At 38.9% G+C, this 22,405-nt stretch overlaps 3 protein-coding genes across 6 annotated transcripts; 2 read left to right on the top strand and 1 right to left on the bottom strand.

Moving 5' to 3' along the window:
* Window positions 1-7,955: 7,955 nt before the first annotated feature.
* Window positions 7,956-8,680, bottom strand: LOC108334875 (uncharacterized). Its single transcript, XM_017570804.1, has 2 exons — window positions 8,318-8,680; window positions 7,956-8,270 (listed from the first exon to the last, which is right to left on the bottom strand). Exons 1-2 carry the CDS (start codon window positions 8,678-8,680, stop codon window positions 7,956-7,958), a joined length of 678 nt encoding a protein of 225 aa, XP_017426293.1.
* A 5,209-nt stretch (window positions 8,681-13,889) lies between these two features.
* Window positions 13,890-22,306, top strand: LOC108335032 (protein SAMBA). 4 transcript variants are annotated; one of them, XM_052869318.1, is made up of 5 exons: window positions 13,896-14,315; window positions 14,905-15,015; window positions 15,273-15,310; window positions 15,387-15,421; window positions 21,894-22,306. In XM_052869318.1, the coding sequence occupies exons 1-4, from the start codon at window positions 14,156-14,158 to the stop codon at window positions 15,396-15,398; spliced, it is 321 nt and encodes a 106-aa protein (XP_052725278.1). In that variant the 5' UTR covers window positions 13,896-14,155; the 3' UTR covers window positions 15,399-15,421; window positions 21,894-22,306. The 4 variants fall into 4 exon arrangements, 3 of the variants coding, with proteins under 3 accessions (XP_052725277.1, XP_052725278.1, XP_017426438.1); XM_052869317.1 differs by lacking the exons at window positions 15,273-15,310; window positions 15,387-15,421 and having other exon boundaries at window positions 13,890-13,962; window positions 14,120-14,315; XR_008245605.1 differs by having other exon boundaries at window positions 13,895-14,315; window positions 15,273-15,421.
* LOC108335028 (uncharacterized) lies at window positions 15,459-17,860 on the top strand. The gene has a single exon (XM_052869315.1). The coding sequence runs from the start codon at window positions 17,090-17,092 to the stop codon at window positions 17,858-17,860; it is 771 nt and encodes a 256-aa protein (XP_052725275.1). The 5' UTR covers window positions 15,459-17,089.
* Window positions 22,307-22,405: the final 99 nt, after the last annotated feature.

Below are 22,405 nucleotides of genomic sequence, written 5' to 3' on the forward strand. Positions count from 1 at the left end.
GAAGTCGTCTGGGCCTCCCACGACTTGCCTAATTTCGTAATTTGAAATTTTTTTGCCTAGATTCGTAATTTCTTCTTCAAATTTGTCTACATTCGTACAAAAACTGTTAACAATGCAATCATTGTTAATATATACATACGTCATTGTTAATATATACATACGTCATTGTTATAATACTTATATTATTTGTTTAAACCCTCAGATCGTCCTCATATTTGTTGGAGAATCTCAAGTGCGTCCTCGTTTTTGTAGTTGTCTCAATTGGGTCCATATATTTGAAAAATTGAGCCAATTAAGCCCTGTCCGTTAAGTTTTCACAAACGACGTTAATAGATGTTATGCTGTATTTTTTTTAGATGGCGTGACATTGTGTATTAAATTGAATGAGTTATGTGTTGTAGAATCAACAATTCCACGTGGAAAAGTAAATTTTTTATGGTTGGTAGCCCTAACATTTAAAGGGAACCCATGACATCCAAAGTGTTATACATCTCTTGGTCTAGGGGAAGAAGAGGTCGTGGAAGCACTATTGAGCTGAGGAATGTCTCGTTCATCTTCGTCTTGCAAATGCACGGTGTCAACACTCCATTTTGTCCGGGTTGTAAAAAAATGTGTTTTTATTGGTTTTTTTTTATTATTTTTCTTTATTTCACCTTCTTGTTTTATTCTATTTTTATGTATTCAGATTTTTGCTTTTAATTCAATTTCTTTTTTTTCTTATCCGCAATTTGTTTTAATAGAGTTAATTAATCAAAATAATTAAAAAATTGAAAAATAAAATTAAAACTGAAAATAATAAAAAAAAAAAAATAGAAAACGTGGATAAGGGCACGTATGGAAGGCGTGTCTGAGGGGAGGGGACAAGGTGGTTAAGGAGAATTTTTCCAAGATTTTTGGAAAAAGGGGGACCAGGTAGTTAGAAGGGGATTTTGCCAAGATTTTGGGGAGCAGAATTTTGTTGGATCAGAGAGAGAAAAAAAGGAAAAAGGGTGCACACGAGAAACCATCATCTGGGATCATCACCCAGAATCATCATCGGCACTGGCACCGGCAAGAGGAGGTCACCGGATACACAGCTAGCAGTAGCAGCAACCATAGCAGCAGGTAGGTCTTTTGTTCACCTGTATGTTCAAATTCATCATGTATGCTTACTGCATAAGCTCCATGCACCCCTGTCTCGCCAGCCCATGCACCATTGTCACAGAATCATCTATCCCACTCATGCTCATATGCACACTACACACTCATCGTTTCCAATACCAAATGGACAAGATTCAACCAACATTAAACCCATCAGTAAACATTAAAAAATTAGGGGAGGCAAAGAGGGAAAAATGGTGTTGCAGGGGGGCATTAGGCCTTCGAGAAAATCCTCGAATGGGGAGGAAGAGGGTGGCTGATTGTTTCGTGGTTGGCGGTTTGGAAGTAGTAGTCTGCTGTGTGGTGGTGGCAGTGGCGTCGCTAAGGTCGTCCTGGTAGGTGATGGTGACCGTGTGGGTGGCCGAGGAGGTGGACGAGTATAGGCACGGGGGGGAAACATTATCGTGACAGTGGTCGTGTTCGTCGTGGAGGTTTTAGCAATGGTGAAGTTGATGTTGATGGATGATGATAGCACGAGCGGATCAGAGATGAAGACGGAGGAAAACCATCCCTGAGAATCTCTGGTTTTCGAAGAGAGAGAAGTGGAGACGGTGGTGTCTTGGCTGACAGTGGTTCTGGTGGTGCGAGGGGTAGCCGGAGAGGCCAAGGCGCGTTTTGTTTGAGGTGACGGTGGCCGGCTATGGCAGAGGTGGTGATCAGTTGTGGTGCTGAACAAGAGACCTTGAATCTCTGGAGAAGGTGCGAACTGGCGTGAAGGAGTGGGAATGAGGATGAATCTCTGAACCCCTAGGAAATTCTAGGTTAGAAAGCATTGGACTGGGCCAGGCCCAGAAATGAGCGTACGTCCGGGAGCCTTGGGCCTCTTTTGGAACACTCGTTATATAGCGTCCGTTCGCCATCTCCCCAACACGAACGCTCGTTATCAAAATGAACGAGCGCTCGTTAAACTTAAGCCTTTTAGACCGTTCGCTCATCCTTCTCACTAACGAACGTTCGTTATTCAAACGAATGAGTGCTCGTTAGCTAAAGGAATGAGCGTTCGTTAACCTTAAGCCTTTACGTCCGTTCGCCATTCAATAACGAACGTTCGTCCTTAAGCTTCCATTTTTGAACGTCCGTTCGTCATGTCAATAACGAACGTTCGTCCTTAAGCTTCCATTTTTGACCGTCCGTTCGTCGTTTCAAACAACGAGCGTTCGTCCTTAAGCTTCCATATCTGAACGTCCGTTCGTCATGTCAATAACGAACGTTCGTCCTTAAGCTTCCATTTTTGAACGTTCGTTCGTCATTTCAATAACGAGCGTTCGTCACTCAGCCTCAATTTCTCAACGTCCGTTCGTCATCTCTTCAACGAGCGTTCGTTATTCAGCCTTCGTTCCCAACGTCCGTCCGTTATATCTCTCGACGAACGCTCGTCATTCAGCTCACATTTCTAAACGTTCGTCCGTTATATCCCCCAATGGACGTTCGTCCTCTCCCCAACGAACGCTCGCTATCCTTAATATTGTCCCCAACGGACGTTCGTCCTCTCCCCAACGAACGCTCGCTATCCTTAATATTGTCCCCAACGTCCGTTCAGTCTCTCCAATTTCTTTTGTTTATTTATTTTTCTTTATTGTCTTATTTTATTTTGTTCTATTTATTTATTTTAGACATTTACTTATCCTAAAATATATATTTAATAATACAATATTGATAGTTTAAATAAAAAGAATTTACAAGAAAAGCTTTAAAGGTTTAAAGCGCACGTGTGACCGCTCGCGTCGTCCTTGTGCTAAAAAACTTTTCTTCTTTTCTTAAATAAAATTTCAAAAATACGTTTTAAAGGTTTAAGCACACGTGTGACCGCTCGCGTCGTCCTTGTGCTAAAAACCTCTTCTTCTTCCTTAAATAAATTTACAAGAAAAGTTTTAAAGGTTTAAGCGCACGTGTGACCGCTCGCGTCGTCCTTGTGCTAAAAACTTTTCTTCTTTTCTTAAATAAAATTTCAAAAATATGTTTTAAAGGTTTAAACACACGTGTGACCGCTCGCGTCCTCCTTGTGTTAAAAACCTTTTCTTCTTTTCTTAAATAAAATTTCAAAAATACGTTTTGAAGGTTAAGCACACGTGTGACCGCTCGCGTCGTCCTTGTGCTAAAAACCTTTTCTTCTTTTCTTAAATAAAATTTCCAAAAATATGTTTTAAAGGTTGAACACTCGTGTGATCGCTCGCATCGTCCTAGTGTTCAATACCTTTCTCTCTTATTTACGTAATATTAAACGAGGGTATGAGTGCTCGTGCGATCGTCCGCATCAGCCTAGCACTCAATACTCTCAAGTCTTCCTAAATAAGTAGATAACGGCATGAGTGCTCGTGTGATCGTTCGCATCGTCCTAGTGCTTAATATCGTTATCTATCTTTTAAAAAAAAAAAAATAATTAAAAATATTTAAATATCATTTTAAAGGTATGAGTACTCGTGCGACCGTTCGCGTCGGCCTAGTACTCATTACCTTCTTTTTTCTCGAAAATATAAAACACATAAAATCTTCAAAAATTAAAAACATCTGGTTTCAAACAACAAACAGTCTTTCAAGCTAGAACTACGTAACCCTGATTTCTCATTTTGAATGAGAATACGTAGGAGCAAGGTCAATCCTTGTCGGGCCCACAAAACTAAAAAATATATTTTGTTTATTTAGAATTTTTATTTTAGGGGATAGTTAAGCATTTTGAAAACTACATTATATTCGCGTATTTAGTTAAAGGTACTGCCTTATGGGCAGGCGTTGTAGGGTGCTAATACCTTCCCTACACGTAACCGACTCCCGAACCCAGAATCTGGTTTTCGCGGACCGTGTCTTATCATTTTATGGTTTTTCCGTAGTGTTCCAGAATAAACTATGGTGGCGACTCCAAAATCTCTTTTCAAAACCCGTTTCTTTTTTGGATCGTCGTCCCGTCGCGATTCCGGTTGCGACACACGGGTTGGGGCTTTCAATAGAGTAGTGGCAGTGGTAGCAGGTTGGGTGTAAAACCACTTGCTTTTGTGGTCACAATGCAATGTTCCACATTGCGAGAACCCCTAAAAACAAGGGTAAAAAATTCTGGGGTTCTCTAACTTCAAGGTAAGTTTAATGGAAGCATAAATGTTAGTTTTATTTTGGGTTTTGATGAGGGAGTGTGTTTTCTTCTTCAACAGGGTAAGAGTGAATATTTCGTTGGCTGCAACTTCTTTTAGTGGTGCAGTGAAGAAGGAATTCATGAAGGAAATGTGCTGAATGTAGAAGAAAGGAGTGCAAGTGCAAGAAATGAAGAAGTGGGTGGAAGTTTCATGAAGATGGAACAAAGTCTGATGAAGATGGAACAAACAGATGTTGAAAAGATGAAAATAACTTGTTTAGAGAAAAGTGTTGTTATGTTGGAAAAGTGGTTGAAGGTGTTAATGGGGATGGTCTTTCTTATATGTGTTTGTAATGTAATTGCAATATCAATGTTGATGAAGCTTGGTTGATTGTTAGTAGAAGTTTATGTATTGTAATTTGCTATTTGTAATGTTATTGTGTGTTTTATTTGTAAAGGTGACTGATTAATGTTAAAAGCTATCTGATTTGATTTCTTTAATTATAACGGTCATTAAATATAGGTATGATCAGTTGTAGTGAATAAGGTAAAGAAAGTGCAAAAGAAACATCATAAAGCAATGGTCAATAAACATCATACAGGAATGATCATCAGATCAATAAGAAATGGTCAATAAACATCATAAAACATTGACTTATAAGCAAAAGAAACCTGATAACGACATTGTCTTACATTATCAAAATACACCAAAACAAACTGATAAAACATTGTTCCTTGATCATTAAACATTACATCATATTTAAAAGACTGTCTTCAAAATGAAAGTGTAAACATGTTCTACAAATTAAAGATGAGTTCATTGATCAGAAGGAAGCATAGTAGATTCTTGAGTAATAGGCACATATGTTGTTGGAGCTATTGTGACTTCTGTTTGTTGAGTAGATTGGTCAGTAGTAAGCACAACTGTTGGAGGTCTTTGTGGACAAGATCTTTTGTTGTATCCAAGTTGTTTGTAGAGAGCACATGTTTTTCTAGTTCCCACCCTTTCTTAATTCAATGTCATTCTTCTTCAACTCCCAAACCTCTAGTCTTCGTTTCTTCTTGGACCTTCCTAGCATTGTCCTCTTCTTTGGGGGTAATACATCTGGATATGATGTAATTTCCTAGACATGTTGACCATTGATAGGATAACTGATTGTGTTGTAGGTTTCTTCATAAGTAGACTTCATAAACCAATGTCCAATGTAGTCTTCTGCATTTAAATTCAAGAATTTCATTGCAGTAATGACGTGAGTGCAAAGAATGCCAGTAATTGTCCATTTTCTACAACTGCAACCCTTGTTGTCAACATTGACAACAAATTGCTCCCCAAATTGAGAAATGTGTCTGACTTCAAATAATTTATCTGATGACCACCTGTCATGAATAGAAATTGACAACACAATTAGCAACAAAGTAGTGATAATGTGAACACAAGTTAATTGTATGATTAAAGTTACCTTGGTAACCAATATCTGGTTAACCATGATTCCTTTTGAAATTTATTCAGAACCTTAGGGTAGATAAAACCTTGATATGATGCCATCTTTGTTTGTTGGTAGCCCATCTATTCATAATGTAAACCCTAATATCTTTTAACATGGTAATAATTGGCTTAGATCTAATATGAACTAGCACACTATTGAAGCACTCACACATGTTGTTCACAAGAGTGTCACACTCTGATGTAGGGGTGAATCTAGATCTTGACCAAAACCTGAGAGAAGTAAATGTCAGTAAATATAATTGTCAAATGTGAGTATATAAAGTATTTATAACAGTGAATACATACCTAGGTGGAATGGCGATCAAGTATTTAAATGGCTCTAAATTGACTTCTTTAATTTTCCTCATTTCAGACTCTCATTATTGTGGATAAGTGGTTGTTGTTGCCCTACACGTGAGACATTTAAGGTCTTTTCCAGGATATTTCTTTCTGAAGTTTGAATACAAATGTCTAATACAAAATCTTTGTTTTACCCCAAATAGAAGATCTTGAATAGCTGGCAAAAGACCCTAACATTTTAAAATAGTCAAATCAGCTGATTTATATGTGAAATATATTCTAATTAAGATTTGTTTTGACTGACCTTTTTTTGGTCTGAAATAAATGTGCATGATGCACACACAACTTCCCCACCAAGGTCCTGAATGAGAAGCTTCAAGAACCAAGTCCACAAGTCTTTTTTTTCTACCTCAACAACAACATATGCTATAGGAAAAATTTGTTCATTTCCATCTCTTCCAATTGCGTTTACTAACTCCCCTCCATACTTGCCTTTCAAAAAGCATCCATCCAACCCAATAATGGGTCTACAACAAATGAAGTTATCTTTGCATGCCTTCAACCATGCATAAAAATCTATTGAATATACACTCACCGTTACCATTTTCAACCTTTATTGAAGCCCTCACACATGTTGTTCACAAGAGTGTCACACTCTGATGTAGGGGTGAATCTAGATCTTGACCAAAACCTGGAAGAAATAAATGTCAGTAAATATAATTGTCAAATGTGAGTATATAAAGTATTTATAACAGCGAATACATACCTAGGTGGAATGGCGATCAAGTATTTAAATGGCTCTAAATTGACTTCTTTAATTTTCCTCATTTCAGACTCCCATTATTGTGGATAAGTGGTTGTTGTTGCCCTCCACGTGAGACATTTAAGGTCTTTTCCAGGATATTTCTTTCTGAAGTTTGAATACAAATGTCTAATACAAAATCTTTGTTCTACCACAAATAGAAGATCTTGAATAGCTAGCAAAAGACCTTAACATTTTAAAATAGTCAAATCAGCTGATTTATATGTGAAATATATTCTAATTAAGATTTGTTTTGACTGACCTTTTTTTGGTCTGAAATAAATGTGCATGATGCACACACAACTTCCCCACCAAGGTCTTGAATGAGAAGCTTCAAGAACCAAGTCCACAAGTCTTTGTTTTCTACCTCAACAACAACATATATGCTATAGGAAAAATTTGTTCATTTCCATCTCTTCCAATTGTTGTTACTAACTCCCCTCTATACTTGCCTTTCAAAAAGCATCCATCCAACCCAATAATGGGTCTACAACAAATGAAGTTATCTTTGCATGCCTTCAACCATGCATAATAATCTATTGAATATACACTCACTGTTACTATTTTCAACCTTTGTTTTGATTGTTGAACCTAGATTTGTTCTCAGAAGCTCATGACCATAATCATAAATTCTTCTAAATTGTTCCTTTAATGACCCCTTAACATTATCTTTTGCAATGGCTCTTGCCCTAAAAGCCATATTTCTACAAATTCCTACATTCCATTTCCTACTAACTTTGTCCCTAATGTCCATGACCTTCATATTAGGGTTTTCTCTGACATTTTTTTTCATCCTTTCACTCAACTATTCCGAAGTCATCAACTTTACATTAAATCTCTACTACAGCTGTGATCATCAATCATTTTTCTTAGCTACCATGACTTGGCACCACACATATAGGCACAATAAGCATACCATTTTCAATTCGCATTCCCCCCCAAACACTTTACAAAAACCCTCTTCTTGTCATTCTTAATGAATTTTAAATTTCTCCCATTACTGAGTGCATAAGTACTAATCCCTTTTTCTCAGCTAAATAGGTTCCTACTTCCCATTTATATTTCCCCAAAATTTTAGGCATACTAAAAGTGGGAAACAAACTTTTCGGGATGAAATCATCACCCTCCTCACTATCTGGACCACTAACCAACTCATCTAACAGTCACTCAATGTCAGATAAGCCACGAACATCATGAATGGAATCATTATCAGTTGTTCGTGAACACTCACCTAATGGAGTGCAAGGTTCTTCCCTCACATTTCCTTTAGAAGTCCCAATGTCACACTGAATGGTGACATCAACTAGACTTTCTTGACTGACAGACTCACATTCAACATCCTCATGTACATCCTCATCTACATCTTCATCCTCATTAACATTGTCATCTACATCTTCATCCTCATTTACATCTTCAGCCTCATTTACATCCTCATCCTCAGCCTCATCTACATCCTTATCCTCTTCTACATCCTCTAGCTCAAAATCATGTACATATGTACCTCAGCCTCCTCTACATCATGTACCTCAGTCTCATCTACATCATTACTATTACTACCACCATGACCAACTACATGCTGCATCTCTTTAGCAACATCACTGTCGACCTCCTTCATTTGTGTTCCAACTTTGGCATCACCCTCACCCTCCACAATTTTTGTTCCAACTTCAGCATGAACCTCACCCTGACCCTCCACCATTTGTCTTAGAACTTCACCATCACTATCACCTTGACCCTCCACCATTTGTCTTAGAACTTGACCATCATCATCACCTTGGCCCTCCTCCATTTCTGTTCCAACTTGACCATCACCATCACCCTGACCCTCCTCCACTTGTCTTGCAACGTCACCTTCATCATGAACATCAACATCAACCCAATCAATCATTTCTATTATGTGTGGTTCATGCTATTATGAACCACGTATAGATGAACTTCATCATTTAACCTTGCAATGTTCACCATATGCATAACACCCCGATCATCAGTCAATAATTATAACCTATCTGGTACCATTGACTCACCTCCTAAATTGTACTAAAGTTCTTTGACGTTTATATGACCTAAGTCTTTCCCTGAAGCTAATATGCCAAAATAGCTCCACAGGTCTGGATCACAAGACCATTGTATTGTCTCTCCATCAAATTTTAACTTCCCATTATCATCACTAACAAAATGTCCAGTGTGGTGGACCACAACTTTAATACGTTCATCATCCATATATGAAGCACATGCTTTTAACACCTGATTATGGAGGGAAAATTATTATTATTATACTACCTACCAATCAAATGGGGGAACACTCACTAAGGAAACACTCAGACAGACAAGGGACAGGGGAACAAACTAACATCCCCACTATGGAAACACTCACATAGGCAGGGGACCACTACTTCTAAACAATTCAAAAATGAAAAATTGGGACCACAATCTCTACATTGTACACATTTCAACATGCAAAATCGGGACCACAACGCATAAATAGTGACAGAACAACACAAAAACCCATTTTCGATTACCCATCCCTAAAACCAAGATGCAGTAAAAGTAAACCAAAAAACCCATCATACGCAAAAATGTAATACGTCGTATGCAACACGATAGGAAACTAACCTTAACTCGCATCCACTTTCACTTAGGTTCATTGACCTCCAACTGATTGTCTTCATCTTCTCTAAGATTGCAATTCCTCTTCTCACACTCACCAAATCAAATCCCTAATTCCCTTTCTCTAATCCTATTTCAGTAAAAATTTCCTAATCTGAACAAATCCCTAAAGTAAACAATTAAATTTGTACCACGTCAAAAACTCTTTATTTAAATAACAAATTTCACGTAATATAATACTTATACATCAACATATTATGTGTGCACCACGTCAGCATCTGTTCACGTCGTCTGTGAAAACTTAACGGACAAAGCTTAATTGACTCAATTTTTCAAATATATGGACCCAATTGAGATAGCTGCAAAAACGAGGACCCAATTGAGATAGCTGCAAAAACGAGGACCCACTTGAGATTTTCCAACAAATATGAAGACAATCCGAGGGTTTAAACCTATATTATTTTACACTTGTTAATTTAATTATAATAATTTTGTTTTCATTTACATTGCATGACCCAGTATTTGTTTTAGTAGTATGACAAGATGCATCTTTAAAAAAAAAATCAAAGATAAATATTACAATAATAATTAAATTTTAATTGAATTGGATGATTTGAGATGCATAAAAAGTATTAAAGTTAGTAATATTCAATAAAAATCATCGTTAATAAAAATATAGATTAATAATATATAATAATGTAAAATTTGATTAACAAAACATGTGATAATAATATATAAATAATGTAATAGGTTAAAAAATCAATTTTAATAAAAATATTTATGTAATATTTATACAAATAATAAATTTTGTTATAATTTAAAGACACCTTCTTATTAAAATTAAGATTAAATTAAATTAAAGAAAAATATATAGAGACTAAATTGAAATCAAGACAATGATACATGATAATATCTTAACACCCAAGAACCTTTGAAAGAACTCTATGCATAGTATGTTTCATACATTTAACTTTTTAATATAAGGTTTAATACCCAATTTTGTCCCCAGTTTGGTTGGGAAATCTCAATTTAGTCCCTCGTTAGAAAAGTAATTGTAATGGATCCTTACTTGTAAATTTGTGAGTCAAGTTAGTCACTTCCGTTAAATATAAGAAAACGTAGTTAATGGGATGATGATGTGGCAGTAGTTAGTGGTTACGTGTCAAAACGTAATTGTGTGTGTGCTTCCGTGTTGTTGAATTAGAGAAGTTTGGGTTTTATTAGAAATTGGGTTTATTTTAATTGGGGATAAATTGGCAGCAGTTAGGGTTTTTAAGTAATTTTGTGCAATTCAATAGAAACAAAGTTAGGGCAGCTGTTACAGAAATTGAGTTTTATTAGAAATTGGGGGTAAATTGATTTAGGGGTGAATTGTGGCAGATTAGGGCATTTTGGTTTGTGCGAAAGAAGAGAGAGTTGTTATCGCGAGAACCATTAACGTGAATACAAAGATCGTGTAGACATCGTTCTAGAGGGGATTTGGACGAGCATTCATGGAGATCGTGTTGGTGGGGTAAATTACGAAAAGCGGCATTCGAAGGTGCGTTTATGGTAGGTTTTGTTTTGTGTTTGGTTGCTTTCGGTGTTGTCCCCCCATAACTTTTGATTTTTGTATGGTTTGTCTGTTTAGTGTCCCCCATTGTCAGTGCATTTGCTTTGTTTCTGTTGCGACATTGTAGTTGTGGTCCCCCCTGATAGTGTGTGGTACTGTGTTGTGCCATTTGCTTTGTTTATTGTGGTAAATGTGCTTTTGCTTTGTTTGACTTGTTTATGGTCTGTATAGTGGTATGTTTATGCTTTGTTTTTTGCTTAGATAACATTTGGGTTAAGGGTTAAACATAGATTAGCTGTGAACAATTTTTATATTAGATAATATGGCCAACTTAGACATTGAAGTCGTGTTTCACCATGGAGGGAAATTTGAGAATAATGGGACATTCGGATATCACTATGGTCAAACCACAACTTTAAAAATAGACTCTGATCGATGGAGTTATTTTGAAATATTAAGCATTCTAAAGGAGATGAGTTATAGGAATGTAAAGGAGTTATGGTATTCATTGGGTCGTGGTTCTGTATTAGAAGATTGTTTGGAACCTTTATTTGATGACAAAGGTGCTTGTCATGTGATCAATATTGCTATGTTGAATGGTGAAGCTCACCTTTATGTTATACACATGGTGTGTGAACCTCAATATCTTCTGCAGTTGGAATACTTTTCTGAACCCGAAATTGATAGACCTAGTGGTGAAGGACAAGTTGAGAGAGAGAGTGCTGAAAAGCAAGTTGAGATAGAGGTTGGTGAAGCAGATGTTGAGGTAGTGGGTGAAGCAGAGGTTCAGACAGTAGCACCTGAGACAGAAGTTGAGGTTGAGGTAGTGGGTGATGTAGAGGCTATGGTAGAAGTTTAGACAGAGGCAGTGATTGATGTACAACCTGAGGTAGAACCTGAATCAAAAGTAGCCCCAGCATTGATAGAAGTTGAGGTTGATGTAGTGGCTGATGTAGAGGCTGTGGTAGAATTACAAACAGAGGCAGTGGTTGATGTACAACCTGAGGGAGAAATTGAGGTAGAGGATGATGGTGTGGAGGCACAGGGTGAGGCAGAGAGTGAGTCAAATGCTAAGGGAAACATGCATGTTGGTGTGAATGTAGACGGGCAGTCTGATGTGGAGGGGCAGGTAGAAGTAGAGGGTGAGGTAGAGGGTAATGGTGTAGAAGCTGATGAGTATGATGTTAGAAGTTGGAATGGGTCCGAAGAGGATGTATTGACTGATCATGGAGATGAAGTGGGATTTGATATATTTGAAGCTACTAACCAAGTCGAATTACGTGGACCTAGGGGTTTATCTGATAGTGATTGGGAATCTGAGAGTTTGAACAGTGTTGTGGAAAGTGATAACACAGATGATGATGAGTATGGGGATTTTGGTGTTTTTTCAATGCCCAAAAGTATGGAACAATATAAATGGGAAGTGGGCACGTACTTCACTGACAAAAAAGATTTTACAAAAGCTATAAGATCGTATGGAGTAGAGAATGGTAGAAAATTAAAAGTTTATAAAAATGACAAAAGAAGAGTGCGTGTCAGATGTTGTGGGGCAAAAGGAAAATGTCCTTGGAATGCATATTGTGCATATAAGGCAGCTGAAAATACATGGCAGCTAAGGAAAATTATAGACAAGCACACATGCAGTAGAGAATTTAACATCCATTTAATGACTTCAAAATGGTTGAGTGGGAGGTTAGAGAAGACTATAAAAGAGAATCCCAATATTAATCTGTATAACCTCCATAACAAAGTTTCTATGAAGTGGAACATTGGTGTTTCTCGGTCCACAACCTGTAGGGCAAAAGCAATGGCTTTTAAACAAATAGAGATTTTAAAGAACAATATAGAAGAGTGTATGACTATGCCAATGAGTTGCTTCGGTCAAATCCTGGTTCAACTGTCAAAGTTAATGTTGAACCTAATGAGGACACTCCAATTTTCAAGAGACTATATGTGTGTTTGAAGGCCTGTAAGGACAACTTTGTGTCATGTAGGCTATTATAGGTTTGGATGACTGTTTCTTAAAAGGAAAATATGGAGGTGAGTTGTTAACTGCAGTAGCAAGAGATGGGAATGACCAAATGTGTCCTTTGGCATATGCTGTTGTGGAGGTGGAGAATAAGGACAGTTGGGGTTGGTTTCTACATTTGCTCATTGATGATCTTGGTGGTGTGGAGCTTTCTTCAACCATTACATTTATTTCAGATCAACAAAAAGTGAGTAACGTAGCCCATTGCATTTTTATTTATCTTTTAAACCTTCATGTGTTTTATTTTAACTTGTATACCCTTTTCATCTTCTCCCTAAAAGTAACGTAACCCATTGCATTTTTATTTATCTTTTAAACCTTCATGTGTTTTATTTTAACTTGTATACCCTTTTCATTTTGACACTACCCTTATTTACTTTTTACTCTCTTCTTTCTTGAAAAGATACAAAACTTTACACTTTTAGGACTATATTATCCTTGTACTTTGTGTCAAATGAATGTAAAAATGTTTCATGATATCATTATTCATTAATAAAATTTAGCATAACTGGGACAAAATAAACTATTAAACCGAATATTTACTATTTGATTCAATACATTTTCATTATTATATTCAAATAAAGAATCTTAATTTCTTTTAAATCATAATAATTATTTTGGTTAAATTCCTAATATTAATAATATTACATTATATGAAAGACGTGACATGTCACAATAATTTTTTTTTACAAAAAATAATTTTAAAAAATAAAATAAAATTTAAAAAATCACAAATTAAACGTGTCATATTGTTAATGTTATTAATAATTTTTAATTTTTTTTTAATTAAAGGACTTTTTTTAAAATTAAAATACATTAAGACAGAACGAACTTGACATACGTGGACTATCTAATTAAACCATATAAATATAAAAATATTGTTTTTGACTTCCTATACTTTTTTCAAATTTTTAGTTTCATTTAGAATAACTCTATTCAAAATTTGAAATCCTTGTGGATGTGGGTGGAACAAAAGGAAAAGGTGCTGGTTCAAATTTGTAAACGTATCTGCTGGCTCGATCGTTTGGTTTGGTGTTCCCCTAGACAATTGAGCATAGCTAAACTTGATTACAGAGTTCCGAATCTGATCGCAAGCTCAATAAACTTAAATAACGTACCGGTTCTTATTCATATTTCAGAAGACCAAACGCTGAAAAATCAATTTGGGGGTAACGATGAATAATTCATCACCGGCTCATTCTTCGCTATCGACGACGGCGGTTGTAGGTGGTGGTGGAGGAGGCAGTGGCAGCAACGCTACTGTATCCGTTGACGATTTTATTTTTCCGTGTGATCCTATGTCATCGGTTGAGCGTAAAGACGAAGCCATGTCAGGTGGGCTTTATTCAATCCACTTCCTTTGTTGTGATCTTCATTCAAAATTGAAGCTTTGCGGTTATTTGGCTATTGTTATGAATATCATACCCGTCAGCTATTAGGGTGAAGTTCATCGAACGGTCCCTTTCTGACTATTTTATTTTAATATGATTTCTTTTCAGTGTCTTTAATCTCAAGTTTACTTCCTTCTTCTTTTCTGTACTTATTTAGCATTGCAATCACTGAGATTCCTGAGTTACTCTCAATTATTGTTTACAGCTAATGATTTTGGCGTTCGGTATAGATTATTAATTTATTGTTTTATGTTCTCCTTTGGGGTTTCTCGGGTTTGAATTAACATGTGTTCTTAAATTACATTATGGCTAGGATTTATATCATTCAGTCCTTTCTGATCTGGTTTCCTATGTTCATTCACCATGTATTGGTTCTGAAAAGAAGGAAAGGGAAAGATAAAACTTTGGTTTACTTGGAGTGCAACATCATCTTTCCGTGTAGTTTCAGATTGAAATTAAATGTATTCTGTTGTTTGTTCTTCCTGAACTTGCCCATGAGGTCTTCATTTTGACATTCTGCATTCTTATTTCAGTTTTAAAATCAGATCTCATGGCTGCACTTGACAAGGAAGTTAAATCGTTGGTTGAAGATAACTGGAAGTTTGAAGGGCCTCGGTCGCGGATTCACCTTGTATCACATCGAGGTTGCTTGTTTATCGATCTCTTAATGATTTTGTTATGATATCTTCAGAGTTTCTTAGAATATTTTAGAACAATATTTAGGTACTATTTTGTTCTGTTTATTAAAACATAAAATGAGACCACCATAAAAATCTTAGTTTACCCTTGCATTTAGTCAATTAATTCTACCTACTTCAGTCGATGGTTTGATGCTCATATCCTTGATTTCATGGTGTTAGATATCAGTATTGATGTGTATTTTCATGTGATACGTATGCAGTTATGCCTTGGCATAGCAAGGGCATCCTATTGCTCTACTCAAACTTCCCCGCCTAGTTAGGTTAGGGAGAGTAGATGTGATGTGTTCAGTCTTAACCCAACCGGGGAGGCTCTTTCCATGATCTGAACCTGTGATCTCTAAGTCACAAGGTAGCAACCTCATTGTTTTTCCTAGACTTGCCCTTGGTATGACGGTAAAAAAAAATGTATATTATGATATTATCTGAATTCTAAATCACATTTATATTCATCAACTCGTATTTTTCACAACCTGTATGGGTTTTGGCTTTTGTTTCTATGCTGTTGTGTACTCCATTATACTTTGATGAACATATGAACAAACAGAACTCGACAGAGTGACTTTGGCTCTAACTAAGCGCATATTTGGGTTAACGTTGGAAACCTAGTTTTGGAGTAATTTCCATTTTGCAAATTGTGTTTGCAACAAATACCCAAGTTTTGCTTTTATGAAACTTGGTCTAAGCCAAAATTTCTGTGTGCAAATGTACTTTTGAGGAAAACTACGCGCGTCATAGATTTGAGTTAACTCTCCAAACCGAGTACGGAGCACCCCGAAGTGGAATCCAAAGATACCCTAGTATATTTGAAAACATTTACTTTATTGTGCCAAAATGGATTTCTGATCATTGTCTACATGTGCTATGATTTTTACTTTAAACTCATCTGTTCATATCAGAGTCCATGTGATAGGAGATTGAGAGTATATGAAAGGAGAAGGAAGCGTTAGTTAGCCTAACTGTCTTGACAGTTAGGAAAGGCGGGAATGGGTTTGTATAAATAGATAAGCGTGTTAGTTGTGGGAGGACTTTTAGACTGTTAGTAATCTGTATAGGAAGTGTTAATCCTGTAGGGGGAGGTTAGGCTCTCATAGTGGCCTTATACTTGTATTCTTTCTGTTGAATAGTAAAACGAGAGGTTCTAAAGTGTTCGGTTAGTGCATTTGTGGTATTAGTTTAGGTTTCATTGATTAGAAACCTATCAATTTGGTTCGACCTGCCGGAATTGGGTATGAGAGCAAGAATGGAGAGGGATACGGAGGGAAGATTGGAAGCGATCGAAATTACGATGGAGGGGATGAAAGCAGAGTCCGCTGCAGTACGGAGGGATTTACAACAGATTATGAGGATCCTGGGTACTCAGGTCAATAACTCGGAGGAACATTCTGACGATAGCTCCGTGAACGAGAATCAACATCGAGTAGTGGGGGAAACTAGAGGCAGAAGGGTTGGCGACCGCAGTGAGGATCAAAGACCATGGCGGAAACGGGTAGAGTTACCCACGTTCGACGGGATAGAGCCCCTCAGTTGGCTCAATAGAGCGGAACGATTCTTCGACATACAGAAGGTGACGAGCGATGAAGAGAAGGTGGAGATTGTGTATGTTAGCATGGAAGGAAGTGTGGCCTATTGGTTTACGTTCTGGAAAGAGAAGGCCAAGAACCGTTCTTGGGAAGGTTTGAAGACGACCATGGTCAACCGTTTCGGAGGAGGATTCAGGGGAACGGTGTTTGAGGGGTTGGCGACGCCGTGCCAGGAGGGTACTGTGGAGGAATTTGTTCGCGATTTCGAAAGTCTGATGGGCCAGGCCAAGGGCGTGCCTGAAGAACAAGTACTAGGTTATTTTCTCGCCGGATTACGCGAGGACATCAAAGGGCAGGTGAGGATTCAAGATCCCCAGGAATTGATGACAGCGATGCGAATCGCTCGCGACGTGGAAGACGCGATGATACGAGCGAAGGGAGGTAACGAGAGTGGGTTCAAGAGTAACCCATCGGGGTCGCGATCAGCGTGAGTAGTGATGCGATCAGAAATTAGTAGACCCCCAATGAACCAGTACAGGGGAACAGAGAGTACGGGGTCATCGAGGAGAGAAGGAGTGGTGGCGAGCACGAACGCGAGGGCGAGTACCTCCATTGGAAACGAGAACCGAGGAAGAATGGTGAGAAATCTTCCTTACCCAGAATTCCTTAAGAGGAAGGAGGAAGGGAGGTGTTTTCGATGTGGGGGGCCGTTTGCCCCAAGCCATCGTTGCGCTGAGAGGAGCTTGCGAGTGTTGCTTTTAGCGGAGGATGAGGAGGGAGACGTGAGTGAAGAAGGAGTCGATCAGGAGGAGAAACTGCTAGAGTTGTCAGCCTGCTCTGCCGAAGGGCTGACTTCACCCAAAACCATGAAGCTGACAGGGAAGATCGGAGAAAGGAGAGTGGTAGTACTCATCGATAGTGGCGCAAGCCACAACTACATTAGCCGGAGGATAACGAAGGAATTGAAGCTACCCATAACAAACACACCATCGTATCCGGTGAGTCTAGGAGATGGGCACAAGAGAATGACCAGGGGGCGTTGTGAGAAGATTAGAGTAAGCTTGGAAGAAGCCACCGTAGAGGAAGAGTTCTATGTGCTCGAATTGGGTGGTGTCGACGTCATTTTGGGCGTTGCATGGCTAGCGAAGTTGGGGGAAGTGATGATAAATTGGGGAGAGATGACCATGGTATATAACCGGGAGGGTAAGAAGGTCATGATAAAGGGTGATCCAGCTTTGTCTCGACAGCTGGTAGAACCAAAAACTTAATTGAAATTGGTTTGGGATTTGGGCCTAGTGGAGAAAGAAGGGTGCGGTGAGTGGGACAGTGATTTGACAGAAGTGCAGAAAGCAGATTTAGAAGCGGTGCTGCAGGCGCACTATCGGGTGTTTCAAGAGCTGAAAGGCTTACCCCCAGCTCGTGAGAAGGAACACCAAATTCAACTCAAAGAAGGAGTGGATCCCATTAATGTGCGTCCATATAGGTATCCCCACCTTATAAAGGGAGAGATTGAAAGGCAGGTGGCGGACATGTCAGGGATTATCAAGCCAAGCACGAGCCCTTTTTCCAGTCCGGTTATCTTGGTGAAAAAGAAGGACAACAACTGGCGTTTCTGTGTGGATTACCGGGCTCTGAACCAAGCCACCGTCTCTGATAAATTCCCCATACCCGTGATAGAAGAATTGCTGGATGAATTAAACGGGGCCAAATACTTCTCCAAGATCGATCTAAAAGCTGGATACCATCAGATCAGGATGGGAGAAGAAGATGTTCCCAAGACCGCCTTCCGAACGCATCAAGGCCATTTTGAATTCCTTGTGATGCCATTTGGTCTCACAAATGCGCCAGCCATGTTCCAAAGCACGATGAACAACTTGTTACAGCAATATCTCCGGAAGTGTGTGCTGGTCTTCTTCGATGATATCCTCGTTTACAACCCTACCTGGAAGGACCACTTGGAATAGCTAAAGTTGGTGTTACAGTTGTTGGAGCAGCATCGTTGGGTGGCCAACCAAAAGAAATGCGAATTTGGGAAGTAGAGGATTCGTTATCTAGGCTACCAGATTTCAGAAGGAGGCGTTGAAATGGATAGTGATAAAACGAAGGCGGTTTTGGAGTGGGAAGAGCCGAAAAACCTGAAAGCCCTGAGAGGTTTCCTAGCCTTGACAGGGTACTATAGACGTTTCATGGCTGGGTATGGGAAATTGGCAAAACCACTGACTGAATTGTTGAAGAAGGGTTAGTTTGGGTGGTCTGAACAAGCACGAACAACCATGGCTAAATTGAAAGCTGCTGTAACCTCTGCTCCAGTATTAACATTGCCTGACTTTAATCAGGCATTTCATATAGAATGCGACACCTCAGGAGGAGGGGTAGGGGCAGTTTTGACTCAGAATAAAAAACCTATTGCCTATTTTAGTAAAGCGCTGTTCGAAGGTTCTCTGAATAAATCCATATACAAAAAGGAGTTGATGGCCTTGGTTATGGCCATCCAGCATTGGAGGCCATACTTGGTAGGGAGGAAATTTGTTGTGCACACTGACCAACGAAGTTTGAAGTACTTACTAGAGCAGCGGATAACTACTCAAAGCTAGCAAAACTGGCTGGCAAAGCTTATGGGATATGATTTTGAAATAGTCTATAAAACGGGAAGCACCAACAGGGCGGCTGATGCTCTATCGAGAAGAGTCGAAAGAGGCATGGAGGGAATGGAGCTGCAGGCAATATCCAGGCCATTTTGGCATGACTTTCAAGAAGTTCTGAGGGAGGTAGAGGAGGATGAAACGTTAAAAAAATTGATAGCTGATTTAAAAAGGGATCCAAATTGTCATCTAGCTTACACCTTGGAGAATGGTAGGCTGCATTACAAGGGGAGGATGGTGATATCGGCAATTCTGCGTGGATTCCCAAATTGTTAGCTGAATTTCATGTGACCAAAATGGGAGGCCATTCGAGGGTGTATTGCACGTATAGAAGGATAGCTCAATCTTTGTATTGGGTGGGTATGAAGAAGACCGTTACGGAGTTTGTTGCAGGGTGCGTGGTGTGTCAACAACACAAATACATGGCTGCGTCCCCCCAAGGGCTATTACAGCCTTTGCCGATACCCCAAGCGGTGTGGGAAGAGATAAGTTTGGACTTCATAGTGAAGCTACCAAAGTCGCAGGGACATGATGAAATCTTAGTGGTGGTAGATAGGCTGAGTAAATACGCCCATTTTATGGCGCTCAAACACCCTTATTCAGCTAAAACGGTGGCAGAGGTGTTTACTAAGGAAATCGTAAGGCTGCATGGGATTCCGGTCTCGATGTAAGTGATAGAGACCCTTTGTTCCTAAGTATTTTCTGGAAAGAGTTATTTAAGATGCAGGGGACCCAGCTCAAGATGAGCACCGCTTATCACCCTGAAACGGATGGACAAACGGAGGTAGTAAATCGGATTGTGGAAGGGTATTTGCGACGCTTTTGTTCAGAGCAACCTAAAAGCTGGCATGCAATGCTGCCTTGGGCTAAGTACTGGTACAATACCAGCTACCAAGGGGTAGCACGGTGTACACCTTTCGAAACAGTGTATGGCAGAGCACCTCCATCTTTCAGCAGGTTTGTTCCGGGAGAGACACCTGTAGAAGTAGTAGCCCAAGACCTTATGACACGAGATGAGGCCCTTAAACAGTTGAAGTTCCATTTGAACTGGGCCCAAGACTTAATGGCACAACAGGCGAACAAAAGGAGGAGGGAGGTGGATATTAAGGTGGATGACTGGGTGTATCTGAAGATTAGGCCACATAGACAATCTTCCATGCCAGTTCGACTGCACCCAAAACTCTCAGCCCGTTACTTTGGACCGTTCCAAGTGTTGCAGCAGATGGGGAACGTGGCTTATAGACTTAAGCTGCCAGAATCAGCAAGGATACATGCGGTGTTTCACGTATCCCAATTAAAGAAAGCGGTGGGGGACCAGCGAGTAGAAAAGGAACTGCCAGCAGACCTACAAGCAGAAGGACCGATTTTTTGGCCAGTAGGGGTCTTGGATAATAGACAAGTTCAACAGGGAGAAGAAGTAGTGTACCAAGTCTTGGTAGAATGGCAAGAAGGGGGCAGAGAAGGTGCTACTTGGGAAGATAGGGCAACTATCCAGGACCAATATCCTGAGTTCAACCTTGAGGACAAGGTTGTTGAGGGGCCGGAGGGTAATGATAGGAGATTGAGAGTATATGAAAGGAGAAGGAAGCGTTAGTTAGCCTAACTGTCCTGACAGTTAGGAAAGGCGGGAATGGGTTTGTATAAATAGATAGACGTGTTAGTTGTGGGAGGACTTTTAGACTGTTAGTAATCTGTACAGGAAGTGTTGATCCTGTAGGGGGAGGTTAGGCTCTCATAGTGGCCTTATACTTGTATTCTTTCTGTTGAATAATAAAACGAGAGGTTCTACAGTGTTCGTTAGTGCATTTGTGGTATTAGTTTAGGTTTCATTGATCATAAACCTATCACCATGTGACAGATTTTTTATGGGGCCTGATGATAACTATCCTGATTCTTGAGTAATAGTCACTAATCATGTGACTTAGGAGCAGTAGTGAGCAGAAGTTGGAACCTATAAGCAGTATAGATATTTGACAGAAAATAGCTTGTCCTGTGTTAGTTACAAAAGCCCACAGCTCCCTCTCATCCCATTCGTTGGAGCTTCATCAGTCCTCTTTTTCTTATTCTTTGTGTCGTGTATAACTTGTATATTGTGAGATTCTATTGTTTACGTTACCATTTACTGCTTCACTATATGCTGAGTCCTAACATCCTGCATTACTTGCTCAGTATCTGTTGAGTTACAATTTGAAGCTCCCTTGATTCAGTTATTCATAGAAAATAACTGATGGAAGTTATGTATTAGGGTACAGTTGATAGCAGGGTGGGTAAATAAGAAAGGAATATTGTTATGTCTAGTTTACGATCAGAATATTCTCTACAGGAGACTTTTATCTCTAGACCAACACCTGTACGTGATTTCTCTGTTTTGAATTATATTTTACTAGTTTATGCTTTTCAATCGGTGTTCTAAACTTTCAACTTTGGTTTGCATGTTTACCATATAACATTTCGTTTTCTGATTTCTTTGACACAAGTAGAATAATATGTAGCCAATAATGGCTCATTTTATGGTCCTCGCATCATTGTTTGTCTTGTTGAGTATCCGGTTCCTTTTTGTCAGAAAGGAGACGAATGTATCCCGTTTTTTGGCTTTGCATTGGAAGCCCGAGCCCGAGGCACTACTTATGCTTTGTTTGTGCTGAAAATTGTTTTGCAGGTGGTCATCTCTATAGGCCCACAGAAGTTTCAAAAAATTGGAATTTGACTCCCCCAAAATAGTTGGAACACTCACCTCAAAGCACTGTTCCTCCAAACTTAATTGATTATGGTTGTGATCTGAAGACAGATACAAATTGTTATGCCATATGTCTTTTCCACCTGAAAACACAGCTGTGACTCTATATCTTCAGACTCTGGAAGAGCATGATTATTGCAAAGGAAGGTTCTTTCCGTGCAAGATCGTCAGTCACATTTTGTGTTAGTCTTTCTAGTCCGGATTGAGAAAGCTGGTGTTTTAATATTTATATGATATTATTGTTCTAATTTTGAGGGATCAGTTATTAATTGCAGTTGATTGTTGTAAACTGGAGGTATTGTAATGGATAAGCCAACAAATGGCTAACGAATTCACTCGTTTGTTTTAAAATTTCGGTAAAATTGACAAATAAAATCATACCTTAACAGCTATATTTCAATACTTTTATTTACTATACTGAAAAAACATGTGTT

Source organism: Vigna angularis, chromosome 10 (genome assembly GCF_016808095.1).
Source record: "Vigna angularis cultivar LongXiaoDou No.4 chromosome 10, ASM1680809v1, whole genome shotgun sequence".
Classification (NCBI taxonomy): domain Eukaryota; kingdom Viridiplantae; phylum Streptophyta; class Magnoliopsida; order Fabales; family Fabaceae; genus Vigna; species Vigna angularis.